Source organism: Apus apus, chromosome 1, assembly GCF_020740795.1.
Source record: "Apus apus isolate bApuApu2 chromosome 1, bApuApu2.pri.cur, whole genome shotgun sequence".
Taxonomy (NCBI): domain Eukaryota; kingdom Metazoa; phylum Chordata; class Aves; order Apodiformes; family Apodidae; genus Apus; species Apus apus.
The window spans coordinates 137086285-137105124 of NC_067282.1; the positions used below are offsets into that span (position 1 = coordinate 137086285).

Sequence of the window (18840 nt, forward strand, 5' to 3'; positions counted from 1 at the left end):
ATATTTACTCAGTCAAACTTGTTACTTAATGTGATGAATAAATGAAGAAACAAAATTTTTCACCTCCAGGATGAAAATAGCTCCTGTATAGAAGACACGTGCAAAGCTTATGATCTCCTCTGAGTCCTGAGAGTCAGACAAAAGTGTTAAGTTCTTGTGCTGGTGTGAATCCTTGGGGTACATTTAGTTGCAAAATATGCACAAATTATCTTTACCACCCATAGTGTCCCCTTCACCTTAGCTGTTCTCTATTTTCACTTACGTCTCTGAGATTTCTTTTCCAGACTGCTGATTAGGTGCTTACTGAGTTTCATCATGCTGTCCTTAATGTTTTCCTACTTTACATGCAAAGCCAACAAACACAGTATCAATAAATTATGCTTCTTCACTAATTTTTCCCCATTTCCCAGACTGTGTAATAATACATGTGCCACTTTCAAACTCCTTTGGTATTCTTAGCTTTTTGGCATTCATCAAAAAGAATCTAGACAAAAGGAATTTGTAAAAAATATACAAATTAATATTTATATTAGTGTTGACAATATTTTTATGAATAATAAACAGTTTGATCAATCAGTTAAAGCTCAGCAAAAACTGGAAACTTCAACATGTTGTCCCACAAATGAAAACCAAATGAAAGTTCCTGTTTTGGCTAAAGCTGGAGATTTTTGCCCTGTGTTGTGCTTACACACATAGGCATGCATGCAAACATACACAGACTATCAACAAAATGGTCTATATGCCAAGGCTAGCTGCTCCTGCCTTGCTGCAGAACTTTCACGAAGTTTCGGTTTTGCTCTTAAAGTACTATAAATGATCTGAAACCCCACTGTTCTGGGGTTTTGAGGTTACTCAGAAATAATTTCCTAGTTTACTATATGTTTTTACTCTAGCCAGGTTTTATGCTGCCAGACTTGATAGTGATCTTAACCTAAAAATTACTTCTCTGAAAATTCACATCAGAAATGAGATGTGCCCTCACTTTTGTTAAATGTATTATGAAATAGCTACCTGAATATCTGATGAAAAGGTTTTGAAGCAGAGTAGAAATTTGGTATGGTTGAACACTTATAAACAGGTCTCTGAAAATCCCTGCAACTTTGAGGCAAGTTTTGTTGTTTGTTTGGGTGGGGTATTTTTTGTTTTTTTTAAGCAACAGAAATGTATCCACTGTTTTGTTTGAAACCTTTTTATATGCCTTGATATTGTAACATGGGGCAGAAGAATTTTGCCTTGTGTGGTTTGAATCCATGTTTTTCCTGAATAGCTGCTCGGGTAGTACATTCAAATCAACCTCTCCTTGTGACTGAGAGTCTGTTTTTGTTTGAAACTGTGTCTGTGTACAGCCTCGAAAATAATTCAGATATCTTTTCCTCTGGCTCACAATGCTGATTGTGCTGTACTGTTTTCAAAGCAATGGCTTGTTTTTGCTTTAATTTTTTTTTTTCTTCTTGCTGCCCTTGGAAGGAAAACAACAAAACACACACACACAAAAGAGTAACAAAAGCCAGACTGGAAAACAGCAATGCCTTAGAAAGGAGGTTTGCCTGTGACAGGACCACCAGTCCAAGCAGCAAGTCCTAAATTCTTAGCCTGTATCCTCCAACAAGAGAAAGACATTTGCAGTTCAGGTTCTCCAGTGTTGTACTCTGGAGTGAATGGGGAAACCTCCCTGCTGGTGGGACTGATCTTGCTGGAAAAAATGTTGGCAATTTGTGTGACAAAAACCCCTAATTATGATTATCTGTGAGGCAGTATCTTTGCAGAGGATGCTGGTGTGCAAAAAAAGTGATGAAATTAGGAGAGTGCAAGAGGATGACAGTTGGGGCCCTGCTTTTAGTTCAGCATCCCATAAAAGACAGGAAAAATACAGTAAAATTATTCTGTCTGCTGGAATGAGACCTGAACATGTATGTACCCTTCTAGGAACAGTGATTTCTCTCGATGTTATGGAATCAGTTTTGCAGTGTACTGTTATGGAACACCACTGCCTTAACTATCCTCCAAATTCCTCTTGAACTGGGTAAAGGCTAGTTATGTGGGTGGCTTCCTTTCAGACAGAAGGGCTACTCCAGCTGAAAGCAATACTGAGAGTTATGGTGAGAGAAATAATTTTCCAGACTCTTTAATCTCTAGTGTCAATAGTTTAAGTCAAAAGTGTGGAAAAACTTGGGGTTTTAATTACTTTTGTTCACTGTAGTGAGTGGTGATTCACAGGAATTATATTACTAAGGTGTGGAATAAAGAGGAAGAGTATTAGGATGATGTAGCCTTCTTCTGCAATAATTGAATTCTAGATATCACAGTCTAGTAGCTTTATGCTAGAGTAGACTCAGTCAGAGTGCTTGTGCTTGCAGAACTTGTGTTGATGCCATCAGTGCTGCACTTCATTTGCATGGATTTGAGCTAGAAAAACACTGAAGGAGTAATGAGAAAAACACAAACCTTTTCTCTTCCAGAAAGAAGTCATAGCATCATGCTACGTTTCTTTACTATTTACATTCTCTGGGTTAATCTAATGACACTTTTATTAGGTCTTTTCCAAACATGCTTCTATCTGGTTTGGCTTTGTCCTTGGTGTGTCATCTGCATGTTAGCAGGTGGAGTGCATGTAAAGGGTCTTGGGGAAGTCTTACAGTAATACACTAGGAAGAAAACTGTAGGAAGAATAAGTAGCAACATTTACTTTTTGATTTAGGAAAGGCTTTTATGAAAAGAGAAGGAGAAGGAAGGAGAATGAGAGAAAAGGAGAAGGAAAAGCATGACCAAGAATGGTGTTTATAAATGACTGCTGGCCTGGCAGTCACAGGCTGAATACATTTTCACACAATTCCCTTAGTGGAGGCAAGTTCTACTTTGACCCCTTCCAAAAAGAATGCTTATTGAATAAGGACTAATTCTGTTTCAATAAAGTGATCTGCCTCTGATACTGTAAATAATAAGCAGCTTCTGATTTTCATCATACTTTAACCATATTGAGTAGCATTTTATTCCAGAATTATTCCAACTATTTCAATTCACACACGCTGATGATCTATTTAATACAACTCCAATTATTTTGAGATATCCCAGTATTTTAAATCATTTTGAAAAAGAAAACAAAATAAAAAAAACCCCACCTTGTAGATGATGCACTCATGAAAATGTGGAACTAAAGAAATGTAATTCAATCAATTTCTATCACTCTCAGTGTCACCAGTTGTTCTACAGCAGATCTATTCACCTGTACAGTAATAATTTTTATTAAGGATTTTGTGAAGTAGTGTATAAGCAGTTTTAATCTCTCTGATGCTGGATCAAAAAGAGTCTTTTAATGTAGAGGAAAAATGTTACTAAAGTAGCAGTAGGTCTAAGATTCTTAATTTGAATAACTAGGCTGATTTTGTATTTATGAAAGCATTTCTAACAAATAGTGACTTTATGGCATGATTATTACTCAAATTGACCCTATTGTTAGGATTAAAATGCATATGAATATGTTCTTTTTGTTCAGATGTTTAGTATTCAAGGAGAAAATTTGCTGCTTAATAATGAGCAGCAGTTTTAACGATTGTCTCATCACCATTGTTTCATGCTTTAGTGAGCTTCTGATGTCATGACTTTCAACTTTATATGATAGGTAGCATGTATGATTCCTAGCTTGAGAATTTTTTTTAACATTTTGCTATGAAGATATGTTTTAGTTAGGGAAAAACTTCTTGATTGGATCTAATTAAAGATATATAGCTTTCGTAGCAATTGAAGCTGGAAACCAGAAAAACAGGAGAGAATCCAGATTTTTGGGGAGCTTTGTTCCTTAATTGAAGCTTAGTTTAAATGATGGGTTTCAGGTCTGAGTTTGAGTCTAGTTTTGGAAGCTTACACAGCTTACAGAAATATTTTATTTTTCAGCATTGAATTTTTTTTCAGTGTGAAAAAACAGAGATAACAGCAAGATGATTGAAACAGAAGTTGTCATATCCCATAGAAAGATTCCATTTCATGTTACATCAACCATTTTTTTTATATTCTGTGTGCAGCAAGTAGTTATGTCATACCTAACCACAGCTTTTTGCTAGTTACATTGCAAAAGCAATGTAGAGCAGTCCCTTCTCTGTATGATATTGAAGCTAGGCAACAAACTTACTTAACCTCGTAACTCTGAGCAATAGGAGTCTGCCATACCTGTTAAACTGTGTTTGTAAGTGGCAGCTACTGAAGATATTTGATACTGCATTATGGGAAATAGAATTTATTCATAGTATCAACATCCTAACTTTCAAACAGTTTTAGAAAGCCATTCAGTAAAATCCATTATCCTGTTGGAAGTGAATGGAAGCTTTGCCAGCCTAGTGTTTAAAGCTCTCGCCAAGAATCTTATTTATTTGAAAAATATGGATATTTTCTGAATATAAAATTTTCTGAATAGAAATTGAAACTAGTAATTAAAAGTTAATTATCTAATAAAAATGCATTTTGTGTTGCATGAAATTTGTGTGCTTAGTTTTAGCACAAGCTTTTAAAAGTGAAATCAGTTTCTTACCTCAATTCTATTCATCATGAAAAAACATAAATTCTATATTTTATGAAGCTGTCATAGTTCCTGAGAAATATTAGACCCTAGGGTCCACTACTCCATTTAAAACATTTTTCATGTTCACATCATCCTTTTTTTCTACATTCTTTTTGCTTATTTGATGACTTTTATTTTTCCCTCTCTCATTTAGTGAAATTCAATATTATGCCCCTATTCTTTTCCTTTTAAAAAAAACAATAGAAGACACTAAAAAGCAGACATGTAGTATTTTTATGTTTAAAGTTAATATAGCCATGTTTATCACATTGTCTACATTCTTATTTCTCTCTTTTATATTTGTTGTTTTCTTGGATATTCTCTGAAACATGTAGGGCATCCAGGTGAATTTAAAAAGAACCAAAGCTATGTAACATGCAGATAAATACATATTGGGATTTTAAAAAATGCATAGAGGGACTTCATTTTTGTTATTTAACTAGACTTCACCTAGCAGTCTTCATATTCTGAAGTCATGCCATTTGGGATTCTGATAAATTAATGTTTAAATGCTTTTTAATGTTTTGAATTCTATTTATCTGTTTTTTAAATCCACTCTTCCTGGCTCATTCTCTCAGGATTGGGCTTGCATTCAGGTTTACTATGACTGTGTCCTTCTTCTCTAATAGTTTTAAGTGCAATTGGTGGTAACCACACAGCAGGAGGAAGGGCAGTAGAGTTGTGTTCTCTAGGGCATATATGGGGAAGCACATCTCAGTGCAGGCAGTTTCTCAAGATGCTCCAATTGATGAACTAACAAATGGCATTCAGAATATGAGAGTTAATCACTCACTGATTTGGAGCCTGAAGTGGTTTTGGCTTTTTTTTGGTACCAAACCAGGTTTTTAGGTTGAACAGTTCACACCAACTGCAGGTGGGATTGGTGTCACCCAGCTCTAGTTATCTGAAAGTTAAGAGCCCATTTTCAGCTAATTGTCTAGACACCCTCTATCATCAACTGCAGGCACTTCAACAGTGTGATTCATCCCATCCTAAAATAGATACCTAAGATGGGATGAATTGGAAGTAGTTGTCTTTTTCCACCAAATAGCAGGAGAGCACTGTCAACTGCTTAGACAAAAAGCAGCTGAGGTTGTGTGAGATGGTCCCTCTCTAAATTATTGGTGTATCTCATAGCCCTCTCTGTTGTTTCACTGACTTGAAAGACGAGTAGCATTTTTCAATATTTGGCAAATAGGGCAAACATGTTAAATATGTTAGTATCAAATCCATCATGCTCGGGAGTACGTAAGGCACAAAATAATGTGTACAGTTCCACTGAACCTGTGCATAGATAGTCTGTGCTTTGATTTCATTTGTCAAACGGTAGCTTAAAGAGCAAGAGCTGATGTGTAAAGCGTTGTACCTGTATCAGGTTGGGATCAGCCTAGAAATCAGCAACCATCCACAGTGAAGACCACCTGGTTACTCCTGTGTTTAAACAATGTCACAGTGAACTACCCTGTCACTTTCCCATTTTTTTTTTCTGAAAAGTAAATATTCTAACTGAAAACCAAATCAAGCATACGATGGAAGTCTAATGTATCTCAAAAGTAAATTGAATGGAAAGTATTTCAAGGTGACAGAAACATAGACAAGTTTAAAACCGTCTGAATGGCTTTCTCAATAAAAGTCACAAGAAATATCGATTAGAGCATTAATAAGGTTGGAACTTTTCCCAAAAAAAGAGAGTAATCAGTGGCACTTTTAAAGCAGACATTCTGTGCAGTAATTTTTATTTCTCTGTAATGGTTGTTAAATTAAGTGAATATGACATTTAACATTAAACTTACAAAAATATTTATATTTTGTGGCATACTTTATAACAGAAACATATCAACAAAGGGCAATTAGTAAGATTTCGTTTACTTCTCCAGCATTAGGCTTCTGCTGAATGTTTTTCATAGTTGGACAATAATGTTTTTCAGATTATAATGAACTCTTCACTGAGAAAATAATGGACAAAACAACCATTGCTGTAATATCGTCTCTATGAAAATTTGCTTAGCATTTTAAAGGAGAGAAAAAAAAATCTTTATTAAGCCTGCACTGATACTGCACTGAGGTAGGAGAAAATCACACTGTCAAATTTCCATTAAGGTCTGCCTGTCTCTAAACTAATTTTCTCAGATTTTGGTACCAAGTATGTCAGTGGGCAGATTTACCTTATCTATATGATATGTTTTAATGCTTAATCTGCTTATTGGTTTTGTCTCTTCCCTTTTTTACTCTAGTTCAAGGAAAGGTGTTTTTGCTAGCATGTTGAGTTTTTTATTCACATTTAGCAGCCCTTACCCTCACTATTACTGCATTTTAGTGATACCATCTTAAAGCAAGAACTGTAAATTCTTAAAATCCCAAGCTGAGTACATATGGAAATCTGAGCCACAAGACAATTGCTACTTTTTTTTAATGCACGTGAAGGTGGAAAGAGACCAGTGAGTTAATTGGTATAATCATATGCACAGTGCAGCCATCGTGTCTGATCTAGTTCTTCAATTATGTAAAACAAGACACTGTAGATGTTTCAAAGCCAGAAGTTTTTTTTCTGGTTTACTTTCATTAGGATCTAATTTCTGACTTCTGCTGGTCTTAGTTAAGATTATTTCTTTCTCCTACCAAATTGTGACTATAAAAACATACACATCATGTTATCTTTTTCATCCTTTTAATAGTAATAATAAACCCATTGCAATGACTTTTCCATTTATTATTGTGATATGTATCTTTATTTTTACAAAGGAATTCAACAAGCAGATATCTGGGGTTCTTAATGGAGATAAAACAATAGCTTATGCATGTCGTTGTACATGCATAGTGAAATGGTTGACATAAATCACATACCTACACACAGAAAACAAGGCACTGTTAAGACTCTACAAGAAATAAATGACCAAGAGGTTGTTGACACATGAAAAACTGAGCTTCTAAAGAAAACTGTATCAGTAGTAATTTTAACAGCCTAAAGCTGTGCATTGTTTTGGGGTTCTCTGTTTAAAAGCCCAACTGTGTCCCTCTTTCCGTATGTATTGGATCCCACATTTGTAGGTGAATAAATTGCTCCGATGTTGCTGCCAGAACGAACCAAGAAGTCAGCCAAGCGCTGTGTCACACACGTAGCGGTGTTGCATTTCCGTTTCTCCAGATGGTGACTTCTGAGGTAAAACAAGAAGAGCCAAGGTTAAGTCAAATGATGAGCAATCCAGTGTGCCAAGTCTAATAGGCATTAGTGCTGTGCTAGTGTGGGAGTTCTTTTATGATGTGCACAAATACAGGAACATGACAATCTTCCTACCACCTACTTTGTGCCTGAAAAAAAATCTCATGCAGTGTGTGCTCTTATCGGTTTTAATGGTGGGGTTTTTTAAAGGCAAAGACTGTAACAGATATGTGTCATTTTTATTGATATTCCGCATAGCAGTTTATGACATCTAGAAAACCAGTAATGATAGTATAGTTAAGACAGTAAGTGAAAACAATGACTAAATGTTTAGCTTTAACCTGCACTTCTAAATCTATTTAGAGCTCTTGATGATATCATCATTACTAACATAATGACAATCACTAACGTTTACTTAGTTCTTTTGTTCCCACAAAATCATATCTTGTTCTCACTGACGTAAATAGTCATATTTCAGTACACACCAAGTAGACTGAGCCCACAGACTCTTTCTCCCAACTGTGCCACATACCATGAGAAGTGGCAGGCATTGCTAACTTCTGCCGACTTCAGTACCACTTAGGATTTTGATTTGTCTAAACAGAAGTTTCTTATCATATATTCACAGAATGGATAGTGTTGGAAAGGACCCTAAAGATCATCTAGTTCCAACCCTTCTGCATGAGCAAGGAAACATCCCACTAGACCAGGTTGCTCAGAGCCCCATCCAGCCTGGCCTTGAACACTTCCAGGGGGTGGGGCAGCCAAAACTTCCCTGAGCAACCTGTTCCAGTGTCTCACCAACCTCGTGGTGAAGAATTCCTTCCTAATGTCTGACCTAAATCCATCCTCTTCCATCCAGTTTAAAACCATTATCTCTTGTCCTATTGCTACCTGCCTTTGTAAAAAGTCCTCCAGCTTTCTTGTAGGCCCCCTACAGGTACTGGAAGGCCACTGTAAGGTCTCCCTGGAGCCTTCTCTTCTGCAAGCTGAACAACCCTAACTTTCTCAGCCTGTCTTCACAGGAGAGGTGCTCCAGCTTTCTGACTTTTACAAATGAAAAGCATCCACATCTTTGTTGAATCACCAGCAACCTGAAAATGCTGTTGTGGTAGGAGATAATAATTTGCTGGATGAGAATTTAGAGTGCTCATGAAAGAATCTCTACCTTAAAAGAATGAAAAGGTCTGAACCAATAGATGATTTACAGAACTTAATCTAGAACTTAGGTAGCATGTGGTTTTTAATTTTTTTTGTTTGTTGTTTTGTTGTTGGTTTGTTTTGTTGGTTTGTTTTTGTTTTGTATACACAATACAGTGGTTAGCTTGAGAGAGCTTGGGTTTTCAAACTTGTTTCTTAGACCACTGTGCTATTCCTTCAGACAGAAACATTTGCTTGCTGAGATTGTTTGTTGAGATATTGTTAATTTTCTTGGGTTTCTTCATTGTTGATGTGGCATGAGGTAGACAACAAAAATTTATTGAGAAGAGTGAAATTTTCCAAGTTTCAGACTCTGAGCAGTTACCAATGAGAACATTTTCCTATTGAGTGACTAAATCTATTATCTCAAATGTCATCTATTCTTTCAGAGTTATTTGAATTAATCTAAGAATCTGAATGGCATAATAATTGTAAGAGAAATGTCTGTATTATACTGGTTCTTCATTAGCAAATATTCAGCAATTTCTAAGCAATTAGTATTTTAAATATGTAATTGTATTTTATGGAAATGGCTGGATAGGTTTTGTTTTAGCTTCTTGTAGGTTTCTATGAGTATTTCTGTTGATTTTTAAAGAGTTTAATTAAACCTTTAACATATGAGGTTCAAACAGCCACTGGTTCTCATGGAAATCCTGTTGGATTTTTTTGTGGAGGCAGAATTCTGATTTTCATTACAGGTACAAAATCAGGCCCTGACACTCCAAGTTTAAACTCCAGTTCTTACAGGAAGCAACTAGATTTCTAGCTGATGTCTAGCCTGACAGAACCCCTCTCTGAGCTGTAGTATTTAATTGAATATATGTTTCAATCAGACAGTTCACCCAGTAAGAGACTGTAAACCAAAGCCCCAGGAAAGCAGGTAAGGCATACCACACTCATAAAGGTATGCCTTGTGTTTGATGGCTACAATTATTATTTTAGTTTTTAAAAAGCAGTAGCTGTAAAAATGTCAGAAACTAGTCTCCACTATAAAAATATTTGTTAAGGTAACCAATCATATAATCCTGTCATTTTAGAAGTAAATTCACAGAGAAACACGCAGCTAAACAGACATGTGTTTACTGAATCTATCCATAAAAAGAAATTGAAAGAAATTCACTCAAAAGCCTGATGAACAATTAGAGTAGTTCAGCACCGTTTATCTTTTAGTATAAATTGCAGACACTTTTTGAAATTCTATTTTATTTATTAAAAAATTACCTGAAACTGAATTTGTGCATTTATATATCTGAATGCATTTCAGACTAGTTAAATTTTATCAGAGCCAATTGTTTCTTTTCCTTCTTCCTATGATTAAATTAATATTTAACTCTGTGATGAAATAGTTATATTATAAAATAAATCCATTCTATCAGAGCATTAGTGTTATCAACAAGGCTAGACTTTTTTTTTTTTTTTTTTTTTTTTACACTTCAGGCTTGTGAATGTGTCAAAAGCTTAAATAGAGTCCTTTCAAAATACACTTTTCTTCTCAAGGTAATGTAGTGTTTGTTGCCTTTTTCATTTATGAAACCATTATAATTGTAAAGTGGTTAAATGATCTGCAACCTTTGTCACTAGATTTCACTCTGAATGCTTTGATCTTTATGCTTACAAAATGGCTTTATTTACAAGAACAATATTTTAAGCTTTTTTTGAGAATAAACAACAGACACAAAAAGTCTCAAGTAACAGAGTAGCACTGAAGTTTACTTCGTAATTTAATCCTAACTGAGATGACTAGAAGAAACAGGGGAAATCAATACCTTTTTGGCTTTGCTGCTGGTTGTTCTGGCATTTCCTCATTTAATCCTGAGAGTGTATTCAGTGACATTACTGGCAATATCCATCCTTGTCTCTTGGAAGTACGGTCAGATAGATCATCAGCCGTAGACAGTAATCTTTAAACAACAATAAAATAACCTGTGAAATTGAATAGCTCTGTTTTTGTTCAGATTTTTTGAGATACGAAAGCAAAGGCAATTAATGAAATAATCTGAACACTTTTTCCTACAAGAAGAAATAAATATTATTATTTATTACTCACTTTTCAATAGGTCTAGCTTCCAAACAGCTCAGAGTGACAGAAAGTGCAATGAAGAAAACTGACAGCCGTAGGTTGCACATCTTTACTTCCAAACTTTCTGAAAAGAGTAATGATTCAAAACTGAAAGCAAACCCAAATACTCTTCAGCATATCCTATTACTGATGCCCATTCTGTCCTAAATCAAAAGCAGCTAGACTTTGTCACAGGCTAGAGTAAGAAAAATGATCCCCCTAAGTTTAGTGACACTGCACAGTTTCAGACAGGTAGCTCTCAACAATAAATGTTCATTTTCAATCTAGTAGTTTCAATCCTTTTCCTTGTTTCTGGTTTGCATTTCCTGACATGTCCCAGTCTCAAATTCTGGTCTGAGGTGCCATTTACCTTGAAGTTATCTTAGCCTTTTCCTGAAAAATGCTGTGGCTTAATAATGCAAAATATTGTGCTTTCCTGAAAGCACATCTATTGTACTGAATCTTAAGTAAGGGGAAAAAAAAAAAAAAGAAAGAAAGAAATTGTTTACCTTTTAGTGGTCAGGGAACTAACTGAAGAAGCACACCTGTGTGAGCAAGAAGGGTGCATGCAACAATTCCACGCTTGCATCTAGCTCTGGAGTATCCCTTTTCCCCTTTCCTTGCTGACAAGTAATACGTCTCTTATATACCCTTCACACCTTTGTCAGCTCTGACATCAGGCAGCACAGAAAGACTGTCATTAATTCCCATCCCTCTAGATAGAAAGTACCCCAGAGAGGAGCAGAGGCAGATAGGTCACTATTACATGAACACATCAGTAAATATTAACCTGGTGTATGCAGGATGCCCTCGTGAAGATGCTGTAATAGCATATTGCACATCAGAACTGTAGCCTCAATCTTACGGTTCTGATAAGATGCTGAGGTAATATTCCCTGTGGGTGTTTTGAAGGGCTAAATAAGGTAACAAGAGTTATAAAGAAAGTCAGAGTAAATTCAACACCAGATCACCAGTAACTGAAATATAAAGAAACATAACTTAGAAAAGATACAACAGTTAAAGTTGTGGAGGATTGTTGTCGAAGTATATAATGATCAAAGCAGGAAAAAAAGTTTGAAGGGATAAAAGCTGTATAAGTGATATGAAAAGACTGAAAATATTTAAATTGACAGATGGGGTGACCATTCAGGGTAACAAGGTAGAAATAATGTACATTTTTCAGTAGAGTATAAATACAAATGAAAATGCAAAATGTTTTGGTTTACTAACACTGGTAGATTCTTTATGTCAAGCATGAAAATGGTGTCAATATTCTTAAGCAGGCAAAGACTAGAGTGAAAAAGCTAGGAAATAGCAGAATGAAGGCTATCTGTGCAAACTTATTTCTCTAGTATTTGCAGAGATTCAGGGTTTTCATAGACTAAATCCAGTGTTAATAAATTACCTGATTTCAGATTTCCAAGGGTACCAATTTGAACAATTATTTCCCCCGATTTCTGTGGGAATTAAGAATATTATTTTTTAATTTATTTTTTTTTCCCCTGTCTCCTAAGTTGCCTCTAGGTGCCCAAATGCTTTGGAAAACAGGTCTTTCAATTAGTTAAGGAGGCTAAAATGCTGACACAAAAGATGAGGCAAAGTTTTCTGTGGTAAGAAGTTATCACATGCATCTTCCATGTCCCCACAGAACATGAATTAATTAATAACTTCTTCAATGCCAAGTACATTGCCTTAATTGGAAGCCTCCTTCTTTGCTGATTTAGACTGTAACTCCAGATTTTCACTGAAGTGGCTAAAGTTCCAGTGTTGGCTCTCTTCAGGCATCTGTGCTACTTGAGTTGCATATAGGAGTATTGAGCTGGGATAGTTGCCTCTTAAACTGATCCAACAGCTAGTCTGCAAATAAGATTCTAGCAAATTCTAGCAAGTGACAAAATATTTGGGGTTGTTTTTATTTATTTTATTTACTTAATTTGCTGCTTCTGGATATTTTGCACTCTGATTTAATGATAAACTTTTTTTCCCCAGGTTCCTTCTGTCCTCCCCTGGATGGACAGTCCCAGTGTAAGAGAAGTATGGTGTTGTTTTATCTTCACGATGACAGCATGTTCTGTGTAATATCTGAAACAGATTTATCTCTCCAAAGAGTCATCTCTTGTTGGTTTCACTGTAGCGTTTGACTACAATGAATTAACATTCTTGTGTTATTTTCAATGTATTAATTTCACTCCTATGAGATGAAGGCATGATTAGACTCATTTTACAGACACAGAATTGAGTTAAAAAAAACAATTATGCAAATAATCTGGCTGATGACTGACACCAGCCGATATTCACTGCTTGAATATTGAAGTTGAAAGTGCCTTGGTACTCTTCTTCCCAAGTGGGAAGTGATCCACATCCCCCTGACGGTAGTGGTGTGTATGCTCAGCCCAGCTCTTATGAAAAGGCAAACTCATGTTGTTTCAGCTCCTGAAAATCAACAGATAGATGCCATTTTCATCCAGGATTTTAAAATATTGGACTGAATATTCGGAATCTGTTTTGGTTTATGGCATCTAAATAAATGGTTGTTGTGTCAAGCTTGAATCAAGCTAAGGGTTGACATAAGAAAAGTGAAACCAGCTTTTCAAAGAAACACTGGTCCCAAATCCTGTTTCCAGCTGTCCTGCAAGTGGCATTGGAGAGCCTCTAATACTTCAAGGGAAGAAGAGTGATTCAAGAACGATTCTTGAAAAAAACTGTAAAAATGAAGCTGGTCTTGTGATATCCTAGGAGCATTGTTTGCTTCCTGGGCCACAAAGCATATTGGCAGAGTCAGCAAGAAGTCTATCTGGCTATTAGTCAGATTTAATGGTAACAAATTTAGAGTATTAATGGCTTCTGTTGCATGTCCTTTTAAGCAGGAGTAGTGTTTTCCCACACAAACAAGAGTGGAATATGACATTGCAGAATCTCTTTGACAGCTGAGCTATTCGTAACTCAAATTTTAAGAACCTGGCATGAAGTACTGTGCACATAGTGCCATTCACTGAAGTGGTTAGATATTTTTATCACTAACAAAGTACCTTAACCTTGATCTTAGAAAAAACCCTTTCTTATTGTGCATAACATATGATATCAGCCTAAGGAAAAAATCAGGTATTCTTAGTAAAGAAATCCATGACCAATTATATCCTGAGTAGTTACATAGTATTTGTATGTATTTATACTGGTGTCTAAGTCTGTATGAAAAAAAATATGTATGAAGTGTTTGTGCCTACATGAGGGCTAGGGGACATCAGAGGAGTGGAGGTTTGCAAAGAATCCAGAAGGTATAGTATACCAATGCCCCAGCTCCCTCTGGAAACTACCCACATAAATATCTTTAGCTGCAAGATGATGAACATGCTCTGCCCTGTTATGTACTGGCAGCAGAGAAACAGGGAACTAACCTTGTCTCAAATGTTTGCTGCTTTTATATACTGGGGAGTGGGATTTGTCTGACTAAATTTGAGAGGAATAGAGGTCTTTCTAGTGCCCATTTCTAATGTAGGTATCTAAAATAACTCAGATATTTTGTCCTTGTTCTTCCCTTTGTACTAGAAAAACAGCCCTGGGTAACTTGCTTCGGTATAGATGTTTACACTGCAGCTATCTAAGAAAATGTGAAATGAATTCCATCAGAGTGCTTTCACTCTCTCATGTGCTCAGTTCCTAACCTTCAAGGTTGTCTCCCCTTTCTTGTATTTACCTTTTTTTTAGGCTATTCTTGACACCTGCTGGAGACCTGTTTCCTACTTTTAATGGCTGCTTTTCAGTTTCTGAATTCCACATTTGCTTAATAACATTAATAACACACATTAAGGCTTTTGGTAATGAGTGTCTCTCATAAATGAGAGTGACCAAAAGCCACATTACCTCTTGCACTTTACCAGATACTGCTCCGTGGTGTAAGGCAGATGTCTCCAGTAAATTACATTGTTGCTCAGTTACCAGTAACTGGAAGTGTGTGAATAACTCACGGTTTAGTTGTATCAAAACAGAAAAGGAAAACCTTTAAGCATTAACTTGAAATGAGCTTATTAGAATTTTTTAAATAAACCAGATATCATAACAGCAGCAACATTAATATGCATCACTGTAAATAGTACCAGGAATGAAACAGAACGGTGCGTGTGTCACAGCTTGTGGCTGTTACATGAGCTCAGCATGATGTTTCATGCAATCTGCCAAAATGGTTTCATTTTTATATCCATTTTATTAGTCTTTGATTTCTTTTAAATATGTCTGAATCAAGCCTAGAAACCTAAGTAAAATATAACTAAACAGGTTTCGCTGGTGCTGTCAGCACATCTGAAAAAGTCTAAATTCCTTGTGTTCAAATGGCTGAATCTGAAATTAGAGGAGTAAACTGGGTGTCTAAGCATAGTTTTCTGCTGTCATTTTAGATGTTCTGGGGTATCCAGGAATGTTTTTGACCCTGGCTAGTAGGACACTATCATAGCAACTACAGACTAGGCAGAACTAGGCAGAGTAGGGAGTTTAAAATTGCACTGGGCACCTATGACTGTGAACCCGGATAGTTCCCTAAATTTTTACATTTGGTTGCCAAAGTCTGAAAATTTTGGCTGTAATGCTCTCTTGCCAGTATTTCTTTCTTGGTTCTATGTTGATGAATACTGAAATGTACTTTCTGATGTGTGGAGTTGTACTGTTAGCACTTAAGTTATGTGTATCTATGTTCAAATGCTGTTGTATCAAATATGCTTTTGATCATGCAGCTTTATTACTTCTATTTAGTGTGGGGCATTTCTGCACTGATAAAAACTTGAAGAGCTCTTGTTGGGATCTTGTTGATCCCAAAACTGATGCTAAACTTGTGGAAGAAATGTGAAAGAAGCAGCAGAAGAAATAAAGGAACAAAGTTTATAATTTCTCCCCCCCAGTGGAAAAACCAGGTGATTCAGAAATGAAGAGCAGCTGTCCATGGAATAGACTAGAGAATGGAAAGAAGCATTTTGGATCATTAACAGCATCTTAAATCTGCCTTTTATGATGTGTTGTGGTATTCAGCTCATACCATTGGCAGAATGATGATGTAGCCTCAAAGGGCTACTGCTAATGATTGCTCTGAGAATGAGCTCAGTAGTTTGTGCTAAATCAGCACCTATATCTGGGAATCTCCCAAGCAAGAGGAATAAACCCCAGCTTTAGGTCAGAAGAGTCAGAATTGACAGTACAGTGATTGATGAGTTATAGTTCCTAATGCCATGTGTGCTTACAGTTTTAATTGCATGGCTTCTACTGGCTTGCATCCAGCAATTTACCTTTGAATAAAACAGGAGGTTTACATTCTTAATTTTCTTTATCCCTGTCTCTTCTGCAATCTGCTTCCAGAATTCTGTCTGCTTCTGAAACCAAATGCAGAACTTTGCTTATCAGTGTCACTACAAGGGCTCTTGACAGTGGTAACAGTAAGAAATACAAAATAGTACTACTGGTCTTCCTTTCTCTTAATCTAATCATCCATTACTTCCTGCTATCATAATTATCTAAAGTCACTGTCTATAAGAATTTATCTCTGAGAAGATACTCAGCTTTCAGATGTCTTGCTGCAATGCTTATATACCACTACTACAATAGTATTTGGAGTCCTATAACACGTGGATTCAGATGTGTACTTCAAAGCAGAACAACTAATTTGCTAAAAGGAAAGTTATGACACTTAATTGGAGCACCTCCTTACACAAGCAGTACACTGTACATTTACATCCTGGCTCACTGCATAGGTTTCTCTGTACAGAAGAGTCCAGGGTGACTATATTGCTACTGAACGTGCAGAATGAGATCTCCCTGAATGCTCCTGTAAGGAAAAAGAGAGATTAAAGAATCAGATACATGTCAAAGTGCTGTTTCTGATTTACCGAGTGTAACTGTGAGAACTCTCCACCCTCTCTTTCCCACCCCAGCATCTTATAAAGAGCACAGATATCCATAGAAGACAGTGTGACAAGGAACCACCTTCCATGCTTCCCAGACTTATTTCTCTGGAGGTGAATCACTAGTAAGTACAAAGCAAATAGAACCTATTCACCAGGGAGAGAAACTGCTGCTTTTCAAAATAAATCTACACAGAATTATGTCAGCCCTTGCTACCTGATCCAGCACATAAGTTTAAACTAAGTTTTCCTTTAAACTATCTCATTTTCAGTCATCTTTTTTTTTTTTTTTTTCCACCCTGCAAACTGCAACAAAAGAATGACAATCTGGCTTTGTCTTGAAATGCTCTGAGTCTTTCAGATGATGCTTTCTTGACAGCTCTGCTATTAATAGTGACATTCTCTCTGCTGTTTAGAAAGGAAAGCTGTGCTGAACCAAGGATCACTCATGTTAGTAACAATTTTTCATAAGTGGCAAATGCAATGTACTAGCCTACATAGGAGGATTTATGTTGACGATACCATGAAACATAAATTAACTCATTTATGGTATGTCGGCACATGGGGCTGCAAAATGAGACAGCTTTTCTTCCAAGAGTATAGTGGGGCTGCATTTACTGTATGTTTGGATTATTGTATGTGTGAGTGCAAGACCTGACCTTTTCTTTCAACTTGGAGAAGAGAAAACGTTTTGATAAGCACAGGAACATGAATCACTACATGAAATTGTCTCTCTAAGAAGTAACTAAAAATTCATGATGACTTCAGCAAATGTATCTGGAAAAATTTAGTGGTTATTTTCTCTGTTATGAGTACTGATTCCATCCATTTAGCACCCACTCCGCTTTTGGCTGAGATCATCCCTGATAATAGAAAACATGAATAGTATGGAAAAGTCCATATTTAAATGTGAGCTCTCATAAATGTTTTAAGAGTGACAAGTGACATGGCTGATTCAAAAGGAGATGATTTTTGAAATAGAATGTTACTGAACCAAATACCCAGTGAAAAACTGAAGGCACTGCATTATTGCAAGACAAAAAAATCTGAGGCTCTGGAAACTTTCAGTCATTAACATATTAAATAATTTCATATTAAGACCTATTCTGCTAATGAATGCTGCAGTTTCAATGGGACAACCCTGAAAAGTCATCTTATCATATTATTTGAAGCAGAAAAGAACCTTATGCAGAGCAGAAGAGAAGCACATACTTCAGGACAAGTGTCTTTAAAATTTGTGAGTGTTGAGTATGTATTAAGCATAATTTAGAATGGGTATCTTTAGCTCTCCTTTTAGGTTGAGAGTCTTTTCTATTGCATAAACTATTGTCTAGGTTTGTGGGGGCTTTTTGGTTGTTGCTTTGTTTGTTTTTCTTCTTTTTTTTTTTTTTTTCTTCCTTGATTTACAGTATTCTTATACATTTCCAGCTAGAGGGCTAGACCCCTTACTAGTGACTATGGTTCTAGTGACTGTAGGCTTGATTTCATTACTCTTCACAGAGGCCCTGTTCCCTTTCCTGATGCATTCTCACAGGATGTAAATGGCTAGTTTCATATTAGAGAACTAACACATTGCCACATTGTTTGTAATTATTGGTATTGTGTTAAAAACAACAAAAAAAGAATGTTGGTAAAGTCATATATAATTTCACATTAATGTAACATTTCATATAATTTCTTGTCAATGAAGGGTTAACACAGTCTTAAATTATTTTATAAGCAGTTGTCATGATCAGACATAGTCTTCTCCATGGAGTTATGGATCGTTACAGGCCACTTGTCTAGGTTATGTATAATTCTGTTGCCTTTTATAATACTCATAGTAGTCTGTAGCAGTTGAATAAACAACTGTTAAAAGCACCAAAATGAATTGTCACCCTAGATGTAAGGTGTTTTTTATTATAAAGTCTCTAATGGACAGTTACTTGAAATTGGTTCTTTAATTTCTGTTGTCACAAGGGGATATATATTTCATGCAACTTAAACC

General features: G+C 36.0%; 1 protein-coding gene across 1 annotated transcript; it reads right to left on the minus strand.

The window, feature by feature from the left end:
- Positions 1 to 7514: 7514 nt before the first annotated feature.
- Positions 7515 to 11039, minus strand: IAPP (islet amyloid polypeptide). The gene is made up of 3 exons (XM_051637507.1): positions 10960 to 11039; positions 10679 to 10813; positions 7515 to 7707 (listed from the first exon to the last, which is right to left on the minus strand). Exons 1-3 carry the CDS (start codon positions 11037 to 11039, stop codon positions 7515 to 7517), a joined length of 408 nt encoding a protein of 135 aa, XP_051493467.1.
- Positions 11040 to 18840: the final 7801 nt, after the last annotated feature.

What these genes read in the sequence shown, in the direction of transcription:
- IAPP (XM_051637507.1), bottom strand. Translation starts at nt 11,039, where the DNA reads ATGTGCAACCTACGGCTGTCAGTTTTCTTCATTGCACTTTCTGTCACT. An exon ending in GAAGCTAGACCTATTGAAAA is followed by an intron (nt 10,814 to 10,959) that starts GTGAGTAATAAA and finishes TGTTGTTTAAAG; the next exon opens with ATTACTGTCTACGGCTGATG. An exon ending in CCAGCAGCAAAGCCAAAAAG is followed by an intron (nt 7,708 to 10,678) that starts GTATTGATTTCC and finishes GTTTTACCTCAG; the next exon opens with AAGTCACCATCTGGAGAAAC.